Genomic DNA, 24,956 nt, shown 5'->3' on the forward strand with positions numbered 1-24,956 from the left:
TGAATGAGCAAGGCATAGAGGGATATGGAATTAATGCAGGCAGGTGGCATTAGTATAGATAGGCATTATGTCGGCATGGACGCAGTGGGCCGAAGGGACTGTTTCTATGCTGTACGACTGACTCTAAAAGTGAAGCAGAGTTGATCACTACAGTTAAAATGCTAGCAATAGCATAATGCACCAAATGGCATCCTTCTGTGCTATCATTGCTAGGACTCTTCGCAACTCTTAATCTGTGCCTTCCTTGGATAACACACCAGTTTTGTCGGAGAACTGGACTGTCTACATGTTATTCTTCTTATAACCTTGCTACTTTATATTTAAAAATGTACCATCTAATAGTCTCAACATCCAATCTACTCATTTCTAAACTTTAGAGTTGTGGAGTTTCATTTAACTTATCCTCAGTTACATAACTGGCTGTAAAAAGAAACAATTTCAATTTGAAATTATGCAACTTGATTTGGTTTTAATTAAAATCCAAAATCCTATTTAAATCAGATGAATTGACACCTACCATCAAGCTATAAAGATGAGGGTTTCAGCAAGGACTAAACAGCATATCAGAAGATTAAATAAAAAAAATCACCCTCCTTCCAAATAGTGAGTGTGAAGAACACTAAAACCAGCAGTTAATAAAAGTTGAACAAACTCCTTTTCGAAGATGATTCTACAGGGAAATGGGATTAAGTGTTTGGCTCTTCCAAAAAGATACAATGAGCACAGGTATACAAATTGCCTCCTTCAGGCCTATAAAATGATAGTGAAATTTAGATGACTGATAAAATTGAAAGTTATAAAGATAAACAAAGATTAGATACAGTATGGCTCATGTTGCAGAAAATATGGAATCATCTTCAGATTCTAGTCAGTCATCAAATTTAGATGGTTAGATTCAAACTTGTTTGTGAGTGGACATAAAGCAAGGTCAAATGGTATTAAATTCCACTATACTGAATATTCTGGCTCATCTGTTGGAAGAAATACTTAGTGGGCAGAATGACCATATCTTGTATAATCATCCAACATGAACCAGAATGATAAGAGTTAGAACAGGGCCAATCAAGGATAGTAGTGGGAAGTTGTGTGCGGAATCAGAGGAGATAGGGGAAGCGTTAAATGAATATTTTTCGTCAGTATTTACAGTAGAGAAAGAAAATGTTGCCGAGGAGATTACTGAGATACAGCCCACTAGGCTAGATGGGATTGAGATTCACAAGGAGGAGGTGTTAGCAATTTTGGAAGGAGTGAAAATAGATAAGTCCCCTGGGCCAGATGGGATTTATCCTAGGATTCTCTGGGAAGCCAGGGAGGAGATTGCAGAGCCGTTGTTGTTGATCTTTATGTCGTCATTGTCGACAGGAGTAGTGCCGGAAGACTGGAGGATAGCAAATGTTGTCCCCTTGTTCAAGAAGGGGAGTAGAGACAGCCCTGGTAATTATAGACCTGTGAGCCTTACTTCGGTTGTGGGTAAAATGTTGGAAAAGGTTATAAGAGACAGGATTTATAATCATCTTGAAAAGAATAAGTTCATTAGCGATAGTCAGCACGGTTTTGTGACGGGTAGGTCGTGCCTCACAAACCTTATTGAGTTTTTCGAGAAGGTGACCAAACAGGTGGATGAGGGTAAAGCCGTGGATGTGGTGTATATGGATTTCAGTAAGGCGTTTGATAAGGTTCCCTATGGTAGGCTATTGCAGAAAATACGGAAGTATGGGGTTGAAGGTGATTTAGAGCTTTAGATCAGAAATTGGCTAGCTGAAAGAAGACAGAGGGTGGTGGTTGATGGCAAATGTTCATCCTGGAGTTTAGTTACTAGTGGTGTACCGCAAGGATCTGTTTTGGGGCCACTGCTGTTTGTCATTTTTATTAATGACCTGGATGAGGGTGTAGAAGGGTGGGTTAGTAAATTTGCGGATGACACGAAGGTCGGTGGAGTTGTGGATAGTGTCGAAGGGTGTTGTAGGGTACAGAGGGACATAGATAGGCTGCAGAGCTGGGCTGAGAGATGGCAAATGGAGTTTAATGCGGAGAAGTGTGAGGTGATTCACTTTGGAAGGAGTAACAGCAATGCAGAGTACTGGGCTAATGGGAAGATTCTTGGTAGTGTAGATGAGCAGAGAGATCTTGGTGTCCAGGTACATAAATCCCTGAAAGTTGCTACCCAGGTTAATAGGGCTGTTAAGAAGGCATATGGTGTGTTAGCTTTTATTAGTAGGGGGATCGAGTTTCAGAGCCACGAGGTCATGATGCAGCTGTACAAAACTCTGGTGAGGCCGCACCTAGAGTATTGCGTGCAGTTCTGGTCACCGCATTATAGGAAGGATGTGGAAGCTTTGGAAAGGGTGCAGAGGAGATTTACTAGGATGTTGCCTGGTATGGAAGGAAGGTCTTACAAGGAAAGGCTGAGGGACTTGGGGTTGTTTTCGTTAGAGAGAAGGAGGAGGAGAGGTGACTTAATAGAGACATACAAGATAATCAGAGGGTTAGATAGGGTGGATAGTGAGAGTCTTTTTCCTCGGATGATGATGGCAAACACGAGGGGACATAGCTTTAAGTTGAGGGGTGAAAGATATAGGACAGATGTCAGAGGTAGTTTCCTTACGCAGAGAGTAGTAGGGGCGTGGAACGCCCTGCCTGCAACAGTAGTAGACTCGCCAACTTTAAGGGCATTTAAGTGGTCATTGGATAGACATATGGATGAAAATGGAATAGTGTAGGTCAGATGGTCGGCGCAACATCGAGGGCCGAAGGGCCTGTACTGCGCTGTAATGTTCTAATTCTAAAAAAAAACGAACAAGGAAAATGGTTACATTAAAAACGTACTTTTGGGTCTCCTCCATAGATAACTTGCCCCATGAAATCTGTATAGAACACTGCAGCTCCAATCACTGCAAACCAGGTTACCAGGTGGCATACACAGAGTCTTAATAGTTCCTTTGGCATTTTCAACATGGACAACCATAGAAGCTTCACAGTAGTCTCAGTCTCTCCTTCTTCACTCTCCGTATCACTGCTTGAATTGGTCACAGCACTCCGGTTACGTTGTCTCTGTCGCTGCCTTTGTCTCTTCTGCAGATCGTACAGGTCATTCATGCTCCGTGAAGATTTGATCAGGACAATAGCATTAGCACGACGGAAGCGGTAACGGTGGGAACCCATCTTGCCGTAGTATGAAAATGTGTGTGATGGCTGCCGGTAGAACATGTGCCTCCGTCTGCGCATGGAGCTGCAGGTCGTCGATTGTTTCATTCCAACTCTGCAAGTGTTATGGTTGATATTACCATTATTAAGGTCATCAGCAAGCCCATTTGTCACTTTGGAATTAGTCTTCATATCATCCTGCAAAAAATCTTCAAACTCACGTTCCCTGAGCAAAGCAGACACTTGATTGAACTTGGATACAATCTCCTGGTTATTACTTTTGGGTAAACTTGATACAGAGTGACACAGACTATCACATTGGTCCTGAAAAATGGAAGGTTCAATGTCCCGTAAAAACAACAACTCTGATTCAATTTCTATTGTTGCATCAGGCATGTGCAAAACAGAGTCACTTTGGCTCCGTCCAATATTTACATCCAGGAAGTCGAGATTGACATCTTGCGCCGAGCATGTTTCATCAGGGAAGACTGATACAGAGTAAGGTCCTTCTTCATGGAGTAAGTCAAGCCGAGGGAGAGGTGGGAGGCGGTCATTTATCTTAACAGTAGAGCGCATATCAGTTTCTTCATCAATGCGGTCCTGTTGAGGGTTATACTCCTCCTCTTCAATGCTGAAAAGATGTAAAGCAACAGACACAGAAAAGATGATGGCTGCAAAGAAGAAAAGGACCTGTTGTTGGGATTTGAAGATCTGACCCAATGTGGTCTGCGTCCAATCTAAACCACCCAGCATATAGCCAACAGCTCCACCTAGACCTAGGGAGAAAGAAGTGAAAACCAAATCAGATTCACAATCTGTATCTATAAACCATTTTTGTAACAAAGATTTTAAGTCCTTCTTAATTTTTTTTTTTAAAAATTCGTTCGAGATGTGGGCACCGCTGGCTAGGCCAGCATTTATTGCCCATCCCAAATTGCCCTGGAGAAGGTGGTGGGAAGCCACCTTCTTCAACTACTGCAGTACATGTGGGGTAGGCAGGGAGGGAGTTCCAGGATTTTGACCTAGAGACAGTGAAGGAATGGCGATATAGTTCCAAGTAAGGATGGTGTGTGGCTCAGAGGGGACTTCCAGGTGGTGGTGTTTCCATGCAACTGCCACCCTTGTCCTTCTAGGTGATAGAGGTAGTGGGTTTGGAAGGTGCTGCCTGAGTAGCCTTGGTGAGTTGCTGCAATACAGCTTGTAGATGGTACACACTGCTGCCACTGTGTGTCAGTGGTGGAGGGAGTGAATGTTTGTGGATGGAATGCCAATCAAATGGGCTGCTTTGTCTTGGATGGTGTCGAGATTCTTGATTGTTGTTGGAGCTGCACCCATCCAGGCAAGTGGAGAGTATTCCATCACACTCCTGACTTGTGCCATGTAGATGGACAGGCTTAGGGCAGTCAGGTGGTGAGTTACACGCCACAGGATTCCCAGCCTCTGACCTACTCTTGTAGCCATGGTATTTATATGGCTACTCCAGTTCAGTTTCTGGTCAATGGTAACCCCCAGGATGTTGATAGTGGGGGACTCAGCTATTGTAATGCCATTGAATGTCAAGGGGAGAAGGTTAGATTCTCACTTGTTTCAGATAGTCATTGCCTGGCCATGAATGTTATTTGCCACTTATCAGCCCAAGCCTAGATATTGTCCAGGTCTTGCTGCATTTGTACATAGACTGCTTCAGAATCTAAGGAGTCATGAATGGTGCTAAACATTGCACAATCAAGTACTGGTTAAAATTATGGGCTGTCTCTTGATACAGTTAAAATCATTTAAGGCCTATCTGAAAGAGAGCAGAGAGTAGGAACTTTAGGAATGTTCAGGAGCTGAAAAGATCATTGTGATCCACTTCAATTAATTTTTCCAACGAGAAACAGACTGCCTTCTCCTAAATTAGCTAAGGCTACCACATACACAGACAACCAGTTCCATATCTTTTCTACCCTGTGTGAAGTAGTTACATTTAAACTCATTTCTGAGCTTAAGACTTTGTCCCCACATTAATACTGCAGTTATGTCAAACTATTGATATTGGATCACTGTCAATATCCCTTTAGAATCTCAAACTTTGATGAAGTCTCTTGTGAATCTTCATTCTTGTAAAGGTAAGCATGGTCAACTACCTCAAAATCGCCTTTGGAGTTCAGGTGCCCAATTCCCATCAGTTGATTGCCCTTTGCATCTGCTTCAAAGCCAAAATGTCCGAACTACAATAAAGGTGATCAAATTGTAGATAGTACTCTAACTGGGAGTGAGCAAATGTTCTATGTATCCTGCCATTGCACATGATTTTAACTAATTGTTTCATTTACTAATACACCTACATCCCTCTTCTATATTGCAGAGAATCCAAGCTTTTCTGTTTTTGTGGGTGACATAGATGCGCCGTGTTTGTGTTTATATTTTCTATGCTAGTTTATCCAGTTCTGTATGGAGGTTTGGAAATGGCTGTTATAGAGTCAGAGATATAGCACTGAAACAGTCCCTTCGGCCCACCGAGTCTGTGCCGACCAGCCACCTATTTATACTAATCCTACATTAACCCCATTTTCCCTACCACATCCCCAACTTCCCTCAATTCTCCTACCACCTATCTACACTAGGGGCAATTTACAATGGCCAATTTACCTAGCAACCTGCAAGTCTTTGGCCGTGGCAGGAAACCGAAGCACCCGGCGGAAACCCACGCGGTCACAGGGAGAACTTGCAAACTCCGCACAGGCAGTACCTAGAACTGAACCCGGGTCGCTGGAGCTGTGAGGCTGCGGTGCTAACCACTGTGCCGCCCACTGTGTTCTTTCACTGTTGCTTCAAAAGATTAAATTCTAAATAGATGGACACATTAGGTTATATGAAAATAATTTTAAGTTCGCAGATGACATGAAAATTGATGGTGTCGTAAATAACAAGGAAGAAAGCCTTAGATTACAGGACGATAGAGGGGGGCTGGTAAGATGGGCGGAGCAGTGGCAGATGGAATTTAATCCTGAGAAGTGTGAGGTGATGCATTTTGAGAGGACTAACAAGGCAAGGGAATATACAATGGATGGTAGGACCCTAAGAAGCACAGAGGTCAGAGAGAGCATGTTATACTTGTCCATAGATCATTGAAGGCAGCAGCACAGGTAGATAAGGTGGTTAGAAAGGCATATGGGATACTTACCTTTATTAGCCGAGGCATAGAGTATAAGAGCAGGGAGGTTATGATGCAGCTGTATACCACAGCTGGAGTACGGTGTACAGTTCTTGTCACCACACTATAGGAAGGATGTGATTGCACTGGAGAGGGTGCAGAGGAGATTCACCAGGATGTTGCCTGGGCTGGAGCATTTCAGCTATGAAGAGAGACTGAAGAGGCTAGGGTTGTTTTCCTTGGAGTAGAGAAAGCTTGAGGGGAGATATGATTGAGGTATACAATATTATGAGGGGCATTGCTAGGTTAGATAGGAAGAAACTTTTTCCCTTAGCGGAGGTGTCAATAACCAGGGGCATAGATTTAAAGTAAGATGAGGAGATTTAGAGGATTTGAGGAAATATTTTTTCACCCAGAGGTTGGTTGGAATCTGGCATGCACTACCTGAAGAGGTGGTAGAGGCAGGAACCCTCACAACATTTAAGAAGTATTTAGATGAGCACTTGAAACGCCATAGCATAAGGCTATGGGCCACGAGCTGGAAAATGGGATTAGAATCGTTAGGTGCTTGATGTCCGGAACAGACACGATGGGCTGCAGGGCCTGTTTCTGTGTATAACTATGACTCTATGGTTTCACTGATTGTTTATCATGGTCATCAACTTTATCTGTGGCCTCTCATTCTTTGGTATATACACCAGTGTCACCCAAAGATAGAAAAGCTTGGATTCTCTCAACTACAGAAGTTATAACCAATATAGAAAAGAGGGGTGGGAGAGTAGAGGATAAAATAAATAAAAATTAAGTGAAAAATTCAGTTGGAATGGATGAATATTTGCACACTACATAGGGTAATAAACAGCAACATACTCAAAATAAGTTTTTAAAAAAATCTTGAGGTTATGGGTTCAAGTCCCACACGAGGTTAGAGTACAAAACCTAGGCTGACACTTTAGTACAGTACTGAGGGAGTGCTGCACTGTTGGAGGTGCTGCCTTTAGGATGAGATGTTAAACAGAGGCCCCGTCTGCCCTCTCAGGTGGACGTACAAAATCTCGTGGCACTATTTCAAAGAAGAACAGGGGAAGTTTTCCTGGTGTACTGAACAATATTTATCCCTCAACCACCGTCACCAAAAATAGCACCTGGCCATTATCACATGGCTGTTTGTGGGACCTTGCTGTACCAAATTGGCTCCCACACTTCTTACGCTACAACAGTGACAGCACTTTAAAAGTACTTAATTGGTTATAAAGTGCTTTGGGGCGTCCTGTGGCAATATGTAATTACAAGTCTAGTTTTAAAAATGGATTTTAACTTGTAAAGTACATTAAATACAAAATTCCTTAAAAAAAGTCTTCAAGCAGATTCAACTGAAAAGTAAACTAACAATTTAAAAAAGGTGTGGGAATATTTTCACCCAAAGATGGTGTGCACTTATTTTTGTAATTGTGTAGATCAATTCCATAATTAACACCAAAATCTTTTTGGTGTGAATTTGGTGAGTTTGATCAGTCTTTTCCTCCTTCACATTTTATTCAGATAAATTTGAAAATAGGAAGTAAACTAAATGAAAACAAATTACAAACCTGCAGAAAATGCATGGATATTGAGTGCCATATCTTGCTCTTCAGTGTCTGCTACATCCAGCAAGTAAGCTCGGATGGGTCCCTCTGTTGCATCTGCGCAAAAGTCCAATATTACTACACCTAGTACAGTCAGGACTATACCAATTGGCTGATTGTCAGGGATGTCTCCAATGGCTAGACCTAAGGAACAGAATTTGTAAAAATAAAAAAAAAACAGGACTGCCAGAAACATATGCTTGTACTAAAGCTACTACACAATTTACAGGTTCCCAAAATAGATACATTTCAATCCCCTATCTCCATTATCTTAAAACACTGTTTTGAAAAGCCATATTTGTTTAGAAGAATCAGACCTTTCTTTCAGTAGAGTTGAAGGTTTAAGTACTTTAACAGATTACAGACCAGCAGCCTTGCATATCTTTATTTTTCTCTTAAAATGCTATTACTAGTGAAATACATTTATTGTACAGAATAACGTTCAACTTTTAAAATGCTCTCAAACAGAACATGTACCATTAAGCATCAAGTTGCCCTTGAGTTTTTTTAAATTTAGATAGGCAGCAAAAACATGTCATAAAATCTATTAATTTTGTTGAAGACATACTTCTCATTTTAGTCACTAGTCACCATTAGTTGAGACTCATGTTTGAATTAGAAAAGGCTTGCCTTCCACATTTAATGGCTCATTAAAATTAGCAGTTTTACAAACAAAGGAATATTCTTGAGAAACAGAAAAGTCATTAGGAAGCAAGTGGTAAAACAATTTGCCTCAATTCCTCCATCCCATCAAAAAAGTGAACAGACACACTGGAGAGCCAGAGGGAAGCCTGATCACAACAGCATCCAAATGATGTTTCCTGTACACATGCCAAGTAGAATTTGTTTTGCAAATTTCCGTTATGTATTAGAAAAATTGTATTGACATACTATTCATTTTAGACTGAATGGGTAGTCAAGTCAACAAGTAAAAAAATGAACAAGGTAATCAATGCACATTTCATGTTAAAGTGCTGTATCCAGCTTAGACAAAAAGAAATGGAACAATAACCCTGAACAAAAGCAGAAACCCCTTAATCATATTTTGTAAGACAAAATTGATCCCTGTTGCTTTGAATACAGGCAGAACTAGAAACCCAAATATTGTCATATCCACAATTGATCTAGTGAGAAACCCTTATTGTGCTCTCTTTACTCTATGAAGGACATAGCTCAGATAGCCAACAGGAAAACTGGAAGCAACTTGAAGATGGCTGACATCAGGAATACTGTCAATTTCATGATCCTCAGGCTTTTTTCCCACAAAACTATTCTGTTCTTTCAAAAAGTCCAGCAAAAGCCACAAACCAACAGGGTCATAGCAAAAGCCTTAAACAGGAAATACAAAAAGGTTTCTTTGATTGGAATCAGCAGGATGTTTGGTTATAAGAATATTTCCCCTTGAAATAGATCTACCAAAAAACGTAAATCCATCTGCTATACTGCCGCCACAACTTGTATTTACATAGGACCTTTCATGTAATAAAACATCCCATGGTATTTCACAGGAGAAGTATCAAGCAAAATAGGCCTGATTGCAAGTTGTTAAAGAAAGTCTTGGAGAGGTTTGGATTTTCTTTTTGGGGGGGGGGGGGGGGGGGGGTTTGGTGCAAGTTAGGATATAGGTAGTAGAGTTTTAGATGAAGTCAAGTTTATTTTGAATAGAAAATGGAAGGCCAGGCACACGCCTTTACATAAGTCAACCTAAAAAACCAGCTGATAGCTCCGAAATGGCTCTGAAGATGAGAAAGGTCTACGATATATGGGAAAAAGCAGCAAGTTACACAAGTGCACTTGGACACTGGTTTATTACAGTTTAAGCTGCAGAAATACCCAATTAGCCAGAGGACAGGGGAGCATACAGAAGCCTGATTTAAAAAAAAAAAAAACTGATTTCACACCATTTGGCCTATTTTCCAGAACTTGAACCTACTACAAATTTTGCCCTTGATACCCGAAGGACAGGATTAAACTCCACTTGGAGAGGCAGGGATTAATCAACGATAGTCAGCATGGCTTTGTCAGGGAGATCATATCTAACAAACTTGACTGAATTTTTCAAGGTGACTAGATATGTAGATGAGGGTAAGGCAGTTGATGTAATCTACATGGACTTCAGTAAAGCTATTGATAAGATCCCGCATGGGAGATTGGTTAAGGTGGTAAGAGCCCATGGTATCCAGGGCAATTTGGCAAACTGGATCCAACACTAGCTTAGTGGCAGGAGGCAGAGGATGATGGTCGAGGGTTGTTTTTACGATTGGAAACTTGTGACCGGTGGTGTACTGCAGGGATCAGTGCTGGGACCCCTGCTGTTTGTATTGTACATTAATGATTTAGACATGAATATAGGAGGTATGATCAGTAAGTTTACAGAGACACGAAAATTGGTGGTGTCGTAAATAGTGAGGAGGAAAGCCTTAGATTACAGGACGATATAGATGGGCTGGTAAAATGGGCGGAGCAGTGGCAAATGGAATTTAATCCTGAGAAGTGTGACGTGATGCATTTTGAGAGGACTAACAAGGTAAGGGAATATATATAATGGGTAGTAGGACCCTAGGAGGTACAGAGGGTCAGAGGGACCTTGGTGTACGTGTCCACAGATCACTGAAGGCAGCAGCACAGGTAGATAAGGTGGTTAGGAAGGCATATGGGATACTTGCCTTTATTAGCCGAGGCATAGAATATAAGAGCAGGGAGGTTATGATGGAGCTGTATAAAACACTAGTTAGGCCACAGCTGGAGTACTGTGTACAGTTCTGGTCGCCACACTACAGGAAGGATGTGATCGCACTTGAGAGGGTGCAGAGGCGATTCAGCAGGATGCTGCCTGAGCTGGAGCATTTCAGCTATGAAGAGAGACTGGATAGGCTAGGGTTGTTTTCCTGGGAGCACAGAAGGCTGAGGGTAGACCTTAGATAGTGGTATACAAAATTATGAGGGGCATAGATAGGAAGAAACTTTTTCCCTTAGCGGAGGGTTCAATAACCGGGGGCATAGATTTAACGTAAGGGCAGGAGGTTTAGAGGGGATGAGGAAAAAATTTTTCACCTGGAGGCTGGTTGGAATCTGGAACACACTGCCTGAAGGGGTGGTGAGGCAGGAACCCTCAACATTTAAGAAGTATCTAGATGAGCACTTGAAACGCCATAGCATACAAGGCTACGGGCCAAGTGCTGGAAAATGGGATTAGAATAGATAGGCTTGATGGCCGACAAAGGCACAGTGGGCTGAAGGGCCTGTTTCCATGCTGTATAACAATAGTTTTTTTTCTGAAAGGGTAACAGTCATATAAAATATGAAAACAAACCTGCTCAGATATCTCAATTTCACAGAACCAGTTTCTTCCACTGGAATTTAACAGTGTATCAAGTTGATTAATTTGCTGCATTATTAATTTAAGGCTAGTTCAAAGCTCCTGTTTTCAATGATATATTGAACAGAAGAGAATTGCATTGCATTAGTAATCAAATAAGAAATTTCCAAGGATTCTTCCAAGCTATTTGATTGAAAATCAAACATTTAGGCCGTTGACCAAACTACTGTCCTATGTAAAGATTTCCTGCTTCAATGTATAGTCATGAAAAACCCTATATGCCAAATGGGAAATATTAATTTCATCGGTTGGAACCTTACATTAGGCTTTTAATGGAAAAATCCGACAAGCTAATTTTTAATAAACTGGCAGCCAAAATGGCCACTGCAATTTACTTTGAAACACCAGATTAAACTGGAGACGAAAAGTCTAACTAAACTCAGCCAGAACAATGGCTTGCTCCCTGATTGAATTACCTAGAATGGCTTTATCAACATGGTCGCCAAGGCCATCTAAACCCATTGACTTTGAAAGAGCCAACACCCTCCTCGTGAGGCATGTAGCACCTGGACTCTCAGCAGATTTCAGAAAAATCTCAATAAAAACAAAGGGGTTTGATAGAGCCATTTGACTGCCTGCGCAGCTCTGAAGAAACTGTAAGCTTCGTCACACAGACAGAGGGAGTAACTGAAAAGCCAGAAACGAAGCAGGCTCTCTCTCTCTCCCCTCCCCAACCCCCCTACTCCAGGAACTATCAAGAGAAGATCCGGCTGTGGCTGTGACCACCCACCCCCCACCACCTACAGACTGCAAGCAGGGGACGATAATCAACCACCACCATCAACCGAGCGACCATAATATGATAGAACTCTTCATCAAGGTGGAGAGTGACATAGTTGATTCGGAGACAAGGGTCCTGGATCCTAGTAAAGGAAACTACGAAGGTATGAGGCGTGAGTTGGCCATGACGGATTGGGAAATGTTACTTAAAGTGGATAGGCAATGGCAAACATTTAAGGAGCGCATGGATGAACTGCAACAATTGTTTATCCCTGCCTGGCGCAAATGTAAAACGGGAAAGGTAGCCAAACCATGGCTGACCAGGGAAATTAGAGATAGCATTAGATCCAAGGAAGAGGCATATAAATTTGCCAGGAACAACAACAGACCTGAGGATTGGGAGCAGTTTAGAATTCAGCAAAGGAGGACCAAGAGATTGATTAAGAAGGGGAAAATAGAGTCCGAGAGCAAGCTTGCAGGGAACATATAAACTGACTGTAAAAGTTTCTATAGGTATGTGAAGAGAAAAAGATTGATGAAGATAAATGTAGGTCCCTTACAGTCAGAAACAGGGGAATTTATTATGGGGAACAAAGAAATGGTTGACCAACTAAATGCATACTTTGGTTCTGTCTTCACAAAAGGAGAACACAAATATCATACCAGAAATGTTGGGGAACACAGGGCTTAGCGAGAGAGGGGAACTGAAAGAAATCAGTATTAGTAGAGAAATGGCGTTGGGGAAATTGATGGGATTGAAGGCCGATAAATCCCCAGGGCCTGATGGTATGCATCCCAGAGTACTTAAGTAAGTTGATCCAGAAATAGTGGATGCATTGGTAGTCATCTTCCAAGATTCTATAGACTCTTGAACAGTTCCTACAGATTGGAGGGTAGCTAATGTAACCCCACTATTTAAAGAGGGAGGCAGAGAGAATGCAGGGAATTATAGACCAGTCAACCTGATGTCAGTAGTGGGGAAAATTCTAGAGTTCATTATCAAGGATTTTATAGCAGAGCACTTAGAGAACAGTGGTAGAATCGGGCAGAGTCAGCATAGATTTACAAAAGGGAAATTGTGCTAGACAAATCTACTAGAATTCTTCGAGGATGTAACTAGTAGAGTTGATGAGGGGGAGCAGTGGATGTGGTTTATTTGGACTTTCAGAAGGCTTTTGACAAAGTCCCACATAAGAGATTAGCATGTAAAATTAAAGCACATGAGATTGGGGGTAGTGTATTGCGATGGATAGAACATTGGTTGGCGGACAGGAAACAAAGAGTAGGGATAAATGGGTCTTTTTCCAAATGGCAGGCAGTGACTAGTGGGGTACCACAGGGATCGGTGCTAGAAGCCCAGCTATTCACAATATATATTAATGATTTAGATGAGGGAACTAAACGTAATATCTCCAAATTTGCAGAGGAGACAAAACTGGGTGGAAGGGTGAGTTGTGAGGAGGATGCAGAGAGGCTTCAGGGTGATTTGGACAAGTTGAGTGAGTGGGCAAATGCAGTATAATGTGGATATATGTGAGGTTATTCACTTTGGTAGCAAAAACAGGAAGGCAGGTTATCTGAACGGCTATAAACAGAGAGGGGAATATGCAGCGAGACCTGGGTGTTCTCATACACCAGTCGCTGAAGGTAAGCATGCAGGTGCAACAGGCAGTAAAAAGGCAAATGGTATGTTGGCCTTCATAGCGAGAGGATTGGAGTACAGGAGCAGGGAAGTCTTGCTGCAATTATACAGGGCCTTAGTGAGGCCACACCTGGAATAGTGCATGCAGTTTTGGTCTCTTTATCTGAGGAAGGATGTTCTTGCTACAGAGGGAATGCAGCGAAGGTTTACCAGACTGATTCCTGGGATGGCGGGTCTGATGTACGAGGAGAGATTAAGTCGGTTAGGATTATATTTGCTGGAGTTCAGAAGAGTGAGGGGGGGGGGGGGATCTCACAGAAACCTAGAAAATTCTAACAGGACTCGACAGGGTAGATGCAGGAAGGATGTTCCCGATGGTGGGGGGAGTCCAGAACCAGGGGTCATAGTCTCAGGATATGGGGTAAACCTTTCAGGACTGAGATGATGAGACATTTCTTCACTCAAAGTGGCGAGCTGGTGGAATTCGTTACCACAAAAAGCAGTTGAGGCCAAAACATTGTATGTTTTCAAGGAGGAGTTAGATACAGCTCTTGGGTCTAAAGGGATCAAAGGGAATGGGGCAAAAGCGGGAACAGGCTACTGAGTTGGATGATCAGCCATGATCATAATGAATGGCGGAGCAGGCTCGAAGGCCTACTCCTGCTCCTATTTTCTATTTATCTATTTAACCCTTCTGCCTTCAGAAGCCCAGGAGCAAAGCAAGCCATCGCCGTGCACATGGCCCAGCGAAGACTACAATTTCAGCTGAGGACTATTGGACTCACATACTCTATTCCATTTATTCTGGACCTTAATCCAACCACCAAATCAGTTTCCCTCAACTATTTGTGTGTGAGACTCTCGTGTGAATGTGTGCATGAACGTGCAGCGTATTTTTAGTATTTTAAATCGAGTTAGAGTGTTAAGCATAATAAACTTACCTCTTTCTTGCTTAAGCTCAAGAAAATCTGTCTGATTGGTTCTTTTGCAATCATGTCAGAGGAACAGGAGCAAATGCTCACTGAGGTGGTAAGCTCAACCACCGTTAACAAAAGGATAAACCCTGTTGCGGTCAAACAAGAGAAGGGGCGAAAGGGGAGCCTGAGACGCCCTCCTCACCTGACTATAACAGCATGTAAATGAGGAAGAATATTCCATATACTACAATTACAAACTGAATTTTACTTTTAACAAAATGGTTAAAGCACGAGTGAAATTACCTACCCTCCTCTTTCTTTGGCCTCCTTGTCTCGACAGACAATGGGTAAGCGCCTAGATGTGGTCAGTGGTTTGTGAAGCAGCGCCTGGAGGGGCTATAAAGGCCAATTCTAGAGTGAGACACTTGCACAGGCGTTGCAGATAAAATTGGTTGTCGGGGCTGTTACATAGTTGGCTCTCCCCTTGCGCTTATGTCTTTTTTCCTGCCAACAGCTAAGTCTCTTCGACTCACCACTCGAGCTCCATCTTTCCTCATACTGACTTTAAAAAATGTAATTTCACTTTTCTACTTAACTTAACCTTTCCCATTTCCAAGCCTCTCTTGTAGACCCCCCAATTCACAGAAAACTTCAAAATCTTGCACTTCCGTCCCAGATTTTATAATTTTGTATGTGGAAGAAACGTTTGGAGATAATGGCCGCAATTTTACAGTGGGCAGACGGGAGCTGGACTCCGACGCAAATGTCAGTGACGACCCCGCTTCCGCCCAGCCTGGGGATCCATCCCATATTTTACAGATCCCCAGGCGTTAATTGGCTGGAGGCGGGACTTCTACCCACTTGAGGGATGAGGTCCCGCCTCAGTCAGCTGCTGGCCAATCAGTGGGCTGACAGCTCTTAGTCTCAGTAGCGCCATCGGGAGCATTGGCCACTGCTGGGACTGCAGCCCAGCCGACAGAGGAGGATACCAAAGGAGCCGGGACTGTAGGTATGTTTGGGTTGCCTCACCAGGGGGATCGGTCGTGCCCTGGTGAGGCTAGGTGGTCATTTGGGGGGGTGGGCAACCTTCAATCAGGCACCCTGTGCCCGACTGCCATGCACCCCACCCCCCCCAGGGTGCAGAAAGGCTGGCAGCCATCGCTCGGCAGCCTTTCACGTCCCCGGCACACCCGCTTGCCACGGGTAAAATAACCGTGGAGGTGGGCGAGGGCCCTTAAGTGGCCGTTAAGTTGCATCTTGTAAAAGGTTTCAATTCAGAAATCAACATGATATCTCTTTAGTTAGCTTACCTGTGAAAGGAACTGGATCCTGTAGAACTATTATAGTCTTTATAACTTTTAAAAAAATTTTGTTTTCAACATATCTAAACCTTTGGGAATAAATCAAAAAAGCAGAATTACATTGGCCCAAATTTTGCTGTGAAATAATGGTGCCCACTTTCATAGTGACTGTAGAAGTTGCTGTCCAAAATGCATCACTTCTTCATAAGCGATGTGAAAACAGCACCTTGCTGTCTGGTTCCCTGTTCAAATGTATTCAACGGCGTGAAGTTCCTGTACTTTTGTCATAGAGACTAAATTTGCCACAAAAATTAGTTAAGTCCAATAAGTTTTTAATGGCAATGGAAGGTAACTTTAACTACTGTGGAGTCTCATTCCTTTAGCTTTTAATTATTGTTGGAGATTTCAAAAAGCTAAATACTAAAAACTTTGTCTATTATCTTTGTAAAAAAAAAAATCAATCCTGCTTTTTCTCCCTATTTTGTTTTCTGCACCTGATCTAACATTGAATTTGTTATAACTTACACTTCCTGGTTCAGACCCTGAACTAATCAATGATTCTTTAATCTGATTCATTAAGAGATGGATAGTTGCTTACCCTGTTGATATCCCAGATGCCCTATAGAACCGATGAAAGGTCACAGGCCTGAAACTTTGACTGTTTCTTTCTCCACAAATGCTGTCAGACCTGCTGAGTGTTTCCAGTACTTTGGTGCCATATTTTGTTAGTTTCCTCGGTTGCCATGTATGCACTTTAACTGTCATCTAGTCTTATATAGTGAACTTCACACTTATTTTTTCATTACCAAGTAGAAGGACATGGGCTATTTTATATGTAAATCAAGTATTATGTAATTTCTCATTAAAATTTGATAAATACATAACCATCCAAGTCTTTCATTTACAAGCAATGTCAAAATTACACCAACCAGGAAAATACATAAAACAATTCACTTGCTCATTGGTCACGAAACTCTTTGGAACATCTGGAGGATGTGAAAAGTGCCAAGTACGTACAATCTTAAGTCTATCCTCAAAGTATTCAAATTACGCATGTCCTTCAAAATCTATAGCATTCCCCAAGTATTAGCACACAGATTTGTGCTTGGAGAGGACAGGATGAAATTGAGCCCAATGATATATACATTTTTTTGTTCATGTGTTTGTACATTGCAACTATACTCTGGGATTCAATGCAGTGTAGTCCTTTATCTTCTGTAGGCTGTAAACGTGGATCTTTTGCAATAAGAAATACGGCTAATACTGCAAAACAAACATCCAAGGAGATTTTAAGACAGATATGGTCAGTATTAACCATTAATTTTTTTTCTGCCCCGTCTGCTTTAAAGATTTTCTAATTACACCCCTCCTTACACAGCAGATTATACTACCGCTCCATGTTGTTCCTCCCAAAGTGCATCATTTCACATTTAACTGCATCTTCGATGTGTCAGCCCATTTCACCAGTCTGTTTATGTCCTCCTGAAGTCTGGTACCATTTTGCTCACTAGTTATTAAACTGATTAAAAAATTTGGCATTCACAAATTTTTGATATTGTACTCCCAAGTATTGGTCATTTATATCAAGAAAAACAACGGTCCCAATTTTGACCCCGGGGACGGGAGGGCAGGCCTACTGTACATTTTTTACCAGTCATAAAAGCATCTGTTTTCACCACTTTTCTCTACCTCCTATCCCATAACCATTTATGTACCAAGTTATTGCTGCCCCTTTAATACTATGTGCTTCCATTCTCTGAATATTCTTTCTTTCTATGTAATTCCCTTTTAAAAGGATTTGACCAGAGATGGTTGGCAACATTGTAATAATCTTAGGTTTTTTTTTCTAAACTTTCTCTTTACCCAAGATCATCTTAAATCTTTGATAACTATAGGGTAAGGCTATATCCTTTTAATATCCAGTGTAGTTAACACTGAACACTTAAGAGCAAAGATGACATATTAATGCAAAGGGTAAGACACAGGGCTGAGCTTCTCCAGCTCGCTGCCAATTTAGCTTCAAAAACAGCATGGCGCATGCACAAAACGTGCGCTGTGGAGCAGCAGCGATATTTGGTGTGGTGGCACATTTACATGACCGGGGCGGTCAGCCCGCTCCGCATGATGTCGAGGTGGCAGGGACGCTGTCCCTGGCAACGGCATCTGGTGCCATTTTTAAAGGGCTTCAGGCCCTTCTGAATCATTTAATTCTTTAAAGTTATAGAGAGAAAATTAATGTTAAAAATTTATTCAAAGTTTCAATCCCCTCTCCCACCACCCCCCCCACCCCCATGACTAATTTATGAATTGCCCTCTCCTGCAAGAAAAGCTAATCTCGCGATCCTGACGTTCCCCACACCCCCACCAATTTTTGAAACCTTTAACCTTCAACCCCTTCCCACCATCCCCTCCACCAATCGCTTTAGTTTTCCCCCAGATTCCCATCCTGAAACATTAGTCATAGAGTCGTACAGCATAGAAACAGGCCCTTCGGCCCACCTCGTCCATGCTGACCATAATGCCTACCTATACTAATCCCACTTGCCTGCATTAATTCCATATCCCACTATGCCTTGCTACCTCCCCCCAACCAGTGTTCCACCTTGGATCTCCGAATGGAGATACGAAGGCGCGGGGACCCAGGCAACCAGCCGCAATATCGCAGCGGGATGGCCCTCGCGACGAGTTAAGTATTTGTTCCTTTATTTAAAAGAATTAAAAATATTTTAATTAGGCTTCAGTCGCCAAACGACAGGGGGGCCATCACGAGGCCTCGCCGCAGCTGGCAATATGGGGTGGGGCCTTCCCGGCGTCAAGGTCCATAGCGGGCCTCTCCCAGAGGCATTTTCCAAAGCACCCCCAGCCACAACACCCCGACGTCCAGCAGGCTGGTAAAATCCAGCCCAGGGTGGCGTAGTGGCAGTGTCACTGGACCAGTAATCCAGAGGCCCATGCTAATAGACTACTCTGAAATGGCCTAGCAAGACACTCAGTTCAAGGGTAATTAGGGATGGACAACAAATGCCGGCTTTGCCAGCGATGCCCACATCCCATAAAATAAAAAAAATGTAGACTTCATGTGTAGATATGTAATCCACCAATCGAAGATGTTCTGAAACCCTAATTTCAGTGCCAGTCACACTGGGACTAATTCACACCCATGGGGAAAGCAATTCTAATCCATTGCAAGAGCAATAAACACATACTTCATCTTATTGGTGCCAATGCTACATGAAAAATGCTTGTTCTATTAAGTATTATTGCACATGTGAAAAGGTGTTTACTTGTAAAGAAATTAGTTGTTTCTTCTGAAGACCATAACAGGAGGTGGTTTAAAAAGTTGAATCTGATAAGAGCACAGTGTTCCAATAATAAAGGATGTGGACTTGCACTCCTCTGACAACTGCTTGGGAATTCTTTTATTAAAAGGAAAACAACAGGAAACATTTCCTCTGAATTGCTTCCTACCATTTTTCTCATGTGAAAGAGATTGGATTTGTGGAATTCCCAAAACATGTGAATGCATCAAACTGAAAACTTCCAACATGCATAATTTTTTTTTTGTATTTTGCGTTTTTTTAATGAAACTAATTACAAATCTTTGTGCGATGTAGGGGGAAAATGGACAGAAAAAGTTTTTTCTTTGTCTCCAATCTCTCAATAAGATTTCTGAGAAGTGTCAGCACCTCTGTCTAGACTGGATTGACACTATTCAAATTGTCAAAGTATTACTGCCCACTAAACCAACTAGTTTCTTTGGTGTACTATAATTTGTTCAAATTCTTGAATTTCATGCTTTTATCAATACCGAAAGAAAAGCCCATTTTCTACCAATACTGGGGTTTAATTACTAAATTTAGCTTTGACCACTATTTAGTCAAAACAATTCTTAGTAAGCCTAGAAATACATTATGGCAGAAGGTGATATATATGATGAAAGACATTTTCACGTTGCGTGCAAGGTAAAACTTTATTGTGGAAAAGTTTTAATTTGCTTATTGACAAACTGTAGTGCGCTCTCCAGAGGAACTCACTGCATAAACCCGATTGCCACACTGTATCTAAACAGACAAACTGTTGTGATATGAAAACAAGAAAGTCAACATTTAAGACAAAATATTGACTTACATATATTGTGTATTACACACTGGTGACAATTTGCTGACTGACCCGCCATGTACAACTTGTGTTTGTATGACAATTTCATATTTGCAATTTAACAATTATAATATTCATCAAGTGCTATTTGTTTGGTTTATAATCTGTTACAATTGATCTTTACTTAGATCATTGGCAACCACAGGGCAAGCTACCATTTCATGCCTGGCCTCTGCCTCAGATGTCAGGAACAGGTGGAAGGGGACTCGGGGCCCGATGATTGAACCAGGTCAAGAATTTTTGAAATGATTTTTAACATAACCAAAGCACTCAAGGTATGGGAAAAATGCTAAGTTATCATAATTTTGCTTGCCTTAGTTTTATTCAGATTTTCTCAGGCACTTGTCCTTTGCTGCAAAGTCTTTGGAAAGAAAAACAGGCTTTATGACGACTTTCAGCGTTTACAACAGAATAGACAACATAGAAACAAGCCATTGGGCTCAACTAGTCTCTGCTGGTGTTTATACTCTACACAAGGTTCCTCCGATTCCATCTACTGGATGGAATTTGTGGATGCTTTGGGGAGGGTGCAGAGGAGGTTCACCAGGATGTTGCCTGGTATGGAGGGCGCTAGCTATGAAGAGAGGTGGAGTAGATTAGGATTATTTTCATTAGCAAGACGGAGGTTGAGGGGGGACCTGATTGAGGTGTACAAAATCATGAGAGGTATAGACAGGGTGGATAGCAAGAAGCTTTCTCCCCCCAGAGTGGGGGATTCAATTACAAGGGGACACGAGTTCAAAGTGAAAGGGGAAAAGTTTAGGGGGGATATCCGTGGAAAGTTCTTTACGCAGAGGGTGGTGGGTGCATGGAACGCATTACCAGCAGAGGTGGTAGACGCGGGCACGATAGCGTCTTTTAAGATGTATCTAGACAGATACATGAATGGGCAGGAAGTAAAGAGATACAGATCCTTAGAAAATAGGCGACAGGTTTAGATAGAGGATCTGGATCGGCGCAGGCTTGGAGGGCCGAAGGGCCTGTTCCTGTGCTGTAATTTTCTTTGTTCTTTGTACTACATCTCAACCTTTCAGAATATCTTTCTATTTCCTTTTCTCTCATGTACTCGTCTAGATTCCTTTAGAAAGCATCCAAGCCATTTACCTCAACCAGTTCTTGTGGCAGCAAGTTCTAACCAGTGTGAGTAAAGAAATTTCTCATTTCCAAATTGGATTTATTAGTAACTATCTTGTATTTATGTCTCCTAGTTTTGGATTCTTACACAAATAGAAACATTCTCCCCACATTTACCCTATCCAAACCATCAGATCATATGAACATAAGAAATATGTAGGTCATTTGGCCCCTCGAGCCTGCTCTGCCATTCAATATCATGGCATTAAGGCCACAATCAGATCATCATTTTTCTGCCTAACCCCCATAACCCTTTACTCCCTTGTAGATCAAAAAGCTGTCTAGCTCAGCCTTGGATATATCCAATGACTCACCCTCCACTACTCTCTGGGGTAGAGAATTTCAAAGATCAACAACCCTCAGAGTAGAAATTCCTCATCATCGTCTTAAACGGGAGACCCCTATTTTAGATTCCCCCCGAGGGGAAACATCCTCTCAGCATCTACCTTGTCGAGCCCCCTCAGGATCTTAAATGTTTCAATAATATCATCTCATTCTTCTAAATTCCAAGGTGTATAGACCCAACCTGCTTAACCTTTCCTCAAGACAACGCCTTCATCCCAGGGATCAGCCTAGTGAACCATCGCTGAACTGCCTCCAATGCAAGTATATCGCTCCTTAAATAAGGAGACCAAAACTGTACGCAGTATTCAAGGTGTGGTCTTACCAATGCCTTGCTACAACTGTACAAGGCTTACCTATTTTTATACTCCATCCCCCTTGCAATTTCGGCCAACATTCCATTTGCCTTCCTAATTACTGTACCTGCATGCTAACATTTTGTGAAATCCAAATACACTACATCTTCTAGTTCCCCTTCATCTGCCCTGCTCTTTACATTCTCAAATAACTCTAATCAATTTTTTCAGACAGGATTTTCCTTTCACAAACCCACATTGAGTCTGCTTGATTGTATTGTGATTTTCTAAAGGTCTGCTACTACTCCCTTAAGCCCAAATCTGTTCAATCTGGTACCATCTTTGTAAATCTCCTGTACTTCTATGTCCTTTTTACTGTATGACAACCAGAAATGTGCACAGAACTAAATGCAATCTGATCATGGTCCGATAGAAATAAATTCACTGCTTTTGAATTCTATACCCCTAGAAATAAATCCCAGTCCTTTGTTAGCATTTTTAATTGCTTTCTTGGTCTGCAGTGCTGCTTTAAATGATTTGTTCACCTTCGTCCCTAGATCCCTTTGCTCTTCTACTCCAGTTTGTTTGCTAAGGTGTGGATGATGTTTCTATTTTATCCTACCAAAGTGCATCATCTCCTATTTATCTATCGTAAAGTTCATTTACCACTTAACTGCCCAGTCTGCAAGATTTCCAATGTTCTTGGCCTTGTGGGCCAACACAGAGAAACAATTTGTTTTCTGCCACCGCAAACTCAGACTTTTTGCCAAGATGTCTTTCTAGAGACTCTGCACCAAGTGGCAACTCATCCTTGGATTTTTAACCTACACAACTAAATTCCCATTTCCCCTCTCCAGAGGCGTCACTGCTCTTACTTAACTTCAGTACACAACCAGCATTACTTGAAGGGTCATAATCACTGAAGGCTCTCTTACACCATTTCCTAGTTTTTACTATCTAAAAGCCTAGACTACATAATTTACATTTTTCATAACAAAATTGAATTGTGCTGATAGGAACCAGAGGCTGCTCAGTTATGGTATTTAATGTGGGTTACAACTCCCATTATCTTAACCACTCAAGAGTGCCTGGAAAAGGTTAGTGCTTCTCATTTCTGTTACTAAAATATTCAACAAGTGCACAACTGAGATTTTGCACTTGAATATTTTGTTACTCATCAATCCACACTGCATTCACAAACCCAACTGCCTGTGGGATTCACAGATTTTTTTTCCAGTTTCATATATGCAACAAATCAACCACTGGGTTCAAAAGAAAAATGATTGTTATACTACTTCCAGGGCTTCGAAATCAATGATGTTTAGCCATTCCAAAGTTGTTATAATTTGAAGTCAATTTCCTTCAAAATTACTTACAAAGCTGTGAATACAAAATGTTACTTGCACTGCAACTACTGAGCTAAGTGCAAAAATTCCATATTTACCTATGAGGGAGCCATTTAAGAATAGTGCAACCCCAAAGAGAACACCAATACAAAGAGCCAGGATGAAAGGCCGCCGCCGGCCCCAGGTCAAGGTACAGCGGTCACTTGCAGAACCTATCAAAGGAGTGAAGATCAATCCCAGGATTGGGCTAAGGAACCAGGTGAGGCTGTAGTATTGTTCTGGAAGACCTGTAAGAACAAATGTGAATCTTCAGATGAAGATATCTTCTGTAAGTGGAAATAAACTATTCAGCAATACAAGTTATACTGCAAGAAATATTCTCATTAAAATTCAAGACTCCATAAGCCAAGTACTGAAGTTATATGTACAGGCCTCCAAATAAGCATCGCAACTCGAATGGAAGTGCAAGGTAAGAATATAGAGATTCAAGTCTGGCCTTAGTAATTGACTTTAATAACTTGAAAATTTAACTTTAGCATCCACTTCCTTTATGACCGGAGATGCTGGCAATGCAAGATAGATACGTCTGATTCAGACTGTGGGTGGGAGGAAGAGGAGATGGCAAGAAGGGCTGATACTTAGATTGCAGACCTTCATCAGACCACCACTGGTTGGTGGGGTAATTTGCACCCATTTTATCAGCCTGCTGGATTCTTTTCTATTTCAACAGCTTTTCCTGCTTTCATTTCAGCTCTGCCTTTACCCCCATCCCCTCAGCTATTCACATATTTCTATTTAGTATACTGTATTCACTGCTCACAATGTGGTCTCCTCCACATTGAGACCAAATGCAGATTGGGTGACTGCTTTGTGGAACACCTCCGCTCAGTCTGAAAACATGACTGAGTTTCCAGTCGCTTGCCATTTCAACATATTCCCCTGCTCTCATGCTCACATCTCTGTCCTGGGCCTACTGCAGTGTTCCAGTGAACATCAATGCAAGCTCGAAGAACAGCACCTCATTTTTCAATAGGCATGCTACAGTCTATTGGACTGAATATTGAGCTCAATAATTTCAGAGTATGACTGGCCCTTTATTTTATTCCTTTTTTTTTTAAACCATGTGACTACCTACTGGTTTTTTCATGTTTGTGCTAGGACTGCTCATTATTCTGTCATTCACACTCCCTTTGTACTAATGCTTTGTCTTTCATCGCACCATTAGCACACCCTCTTTGCCCCATGATCTTGTCAGTTAATCCTCTGTCCCATCACATACCTTCCCTTTTGTTTTTTCCCCCACCCACCTTCTTATTTGCTTAAAACCTCACATTTCTAACCTTTGCCAGTTCTGATGAAAGGTCACTGACCCGAAACGTTAACTCTGCTTCTCTCTCCACAGATGCTGCCAGACCTGCTGAGTATTTCTGCTTCTCTCCACAGATGCTGCCAGACCTGCTGAGTATTTCTGCTTCTCTCTCCACAGATGCTGCCTGACCTGCTGAGTATTTCTAACACTGTTTTTATTTCAGATTTCCAGCATCTGTAGTATTTTACTTTGTTTAATTCAGTTATTCATATGTTCTGTGCTTCAACAGCTAATTTATTTTATTACCCTTCTTCCCACCATCTCATGTATCTGCAGCCATTTAATCATCTGTTTTCATTTTATGCACTTTACAGGTCATTCTACTTACCGTGTTTTCCTCTTCCAAATGTTCTTTTTCTTTCTAAAATGCTGTTTTTTTCCAGTTCTGACAAAACTATGTGTCTGAAATGTCACCTCATCTATCACAGATGTCAACTAAAAGGGGAG

General features: G+C 41.8%; 1 protein-coding gene across 8 annotated transcripts in view; it reads right to left on the bottom strand.

The window, feature by feature from the left end:
- The window catches only part of LOC137369807 (solute carrier family 45 member 4-like), a 120,898-nt gene that overhangs the window by 19,470 nt on the left and 76,472 nt on the right, over nt 1-24,956 (bottom strand). For all 8 annotated transcript variants that reach the window (XM_068031324.1, XM_068031323.1, XM_068031329.1 and 5 more), the window contains 3 exons: nt 23,239-23,427; nt 7,870-8,049; nt 2,827-3,920 (listed from right to left, as the gene is read on the bottom strand). In XM_068031324.1, coding sequence (XP_067887425.1) covers nt 2,827-3,920; nt 7,870-8,049; nt 23,239-23,427 — 1,463 coding nt within the window. The remainder of the gene's footprint in view (nt 1-2,826; nt 3,921-7,869; nt 8,050-23,238; nt 23,428-24,956) is intronic.

Source organism: Heterodontus francisci, chromosome 5 (assembly GCF_036365525.1).
Source record: "Heterodontus francisci isolate sHetFra1 chromosome 5, sHetFra1.hap1, whole genome shotgun sequence".
In the NCBI taxonomy this organism is placed as follows: Eukaryota; Metazoa; Chordata; class Chondrichthyes; order Heterodontiformes; family Heterodontidae; genus Heterodontus; species Heterodontus francisci.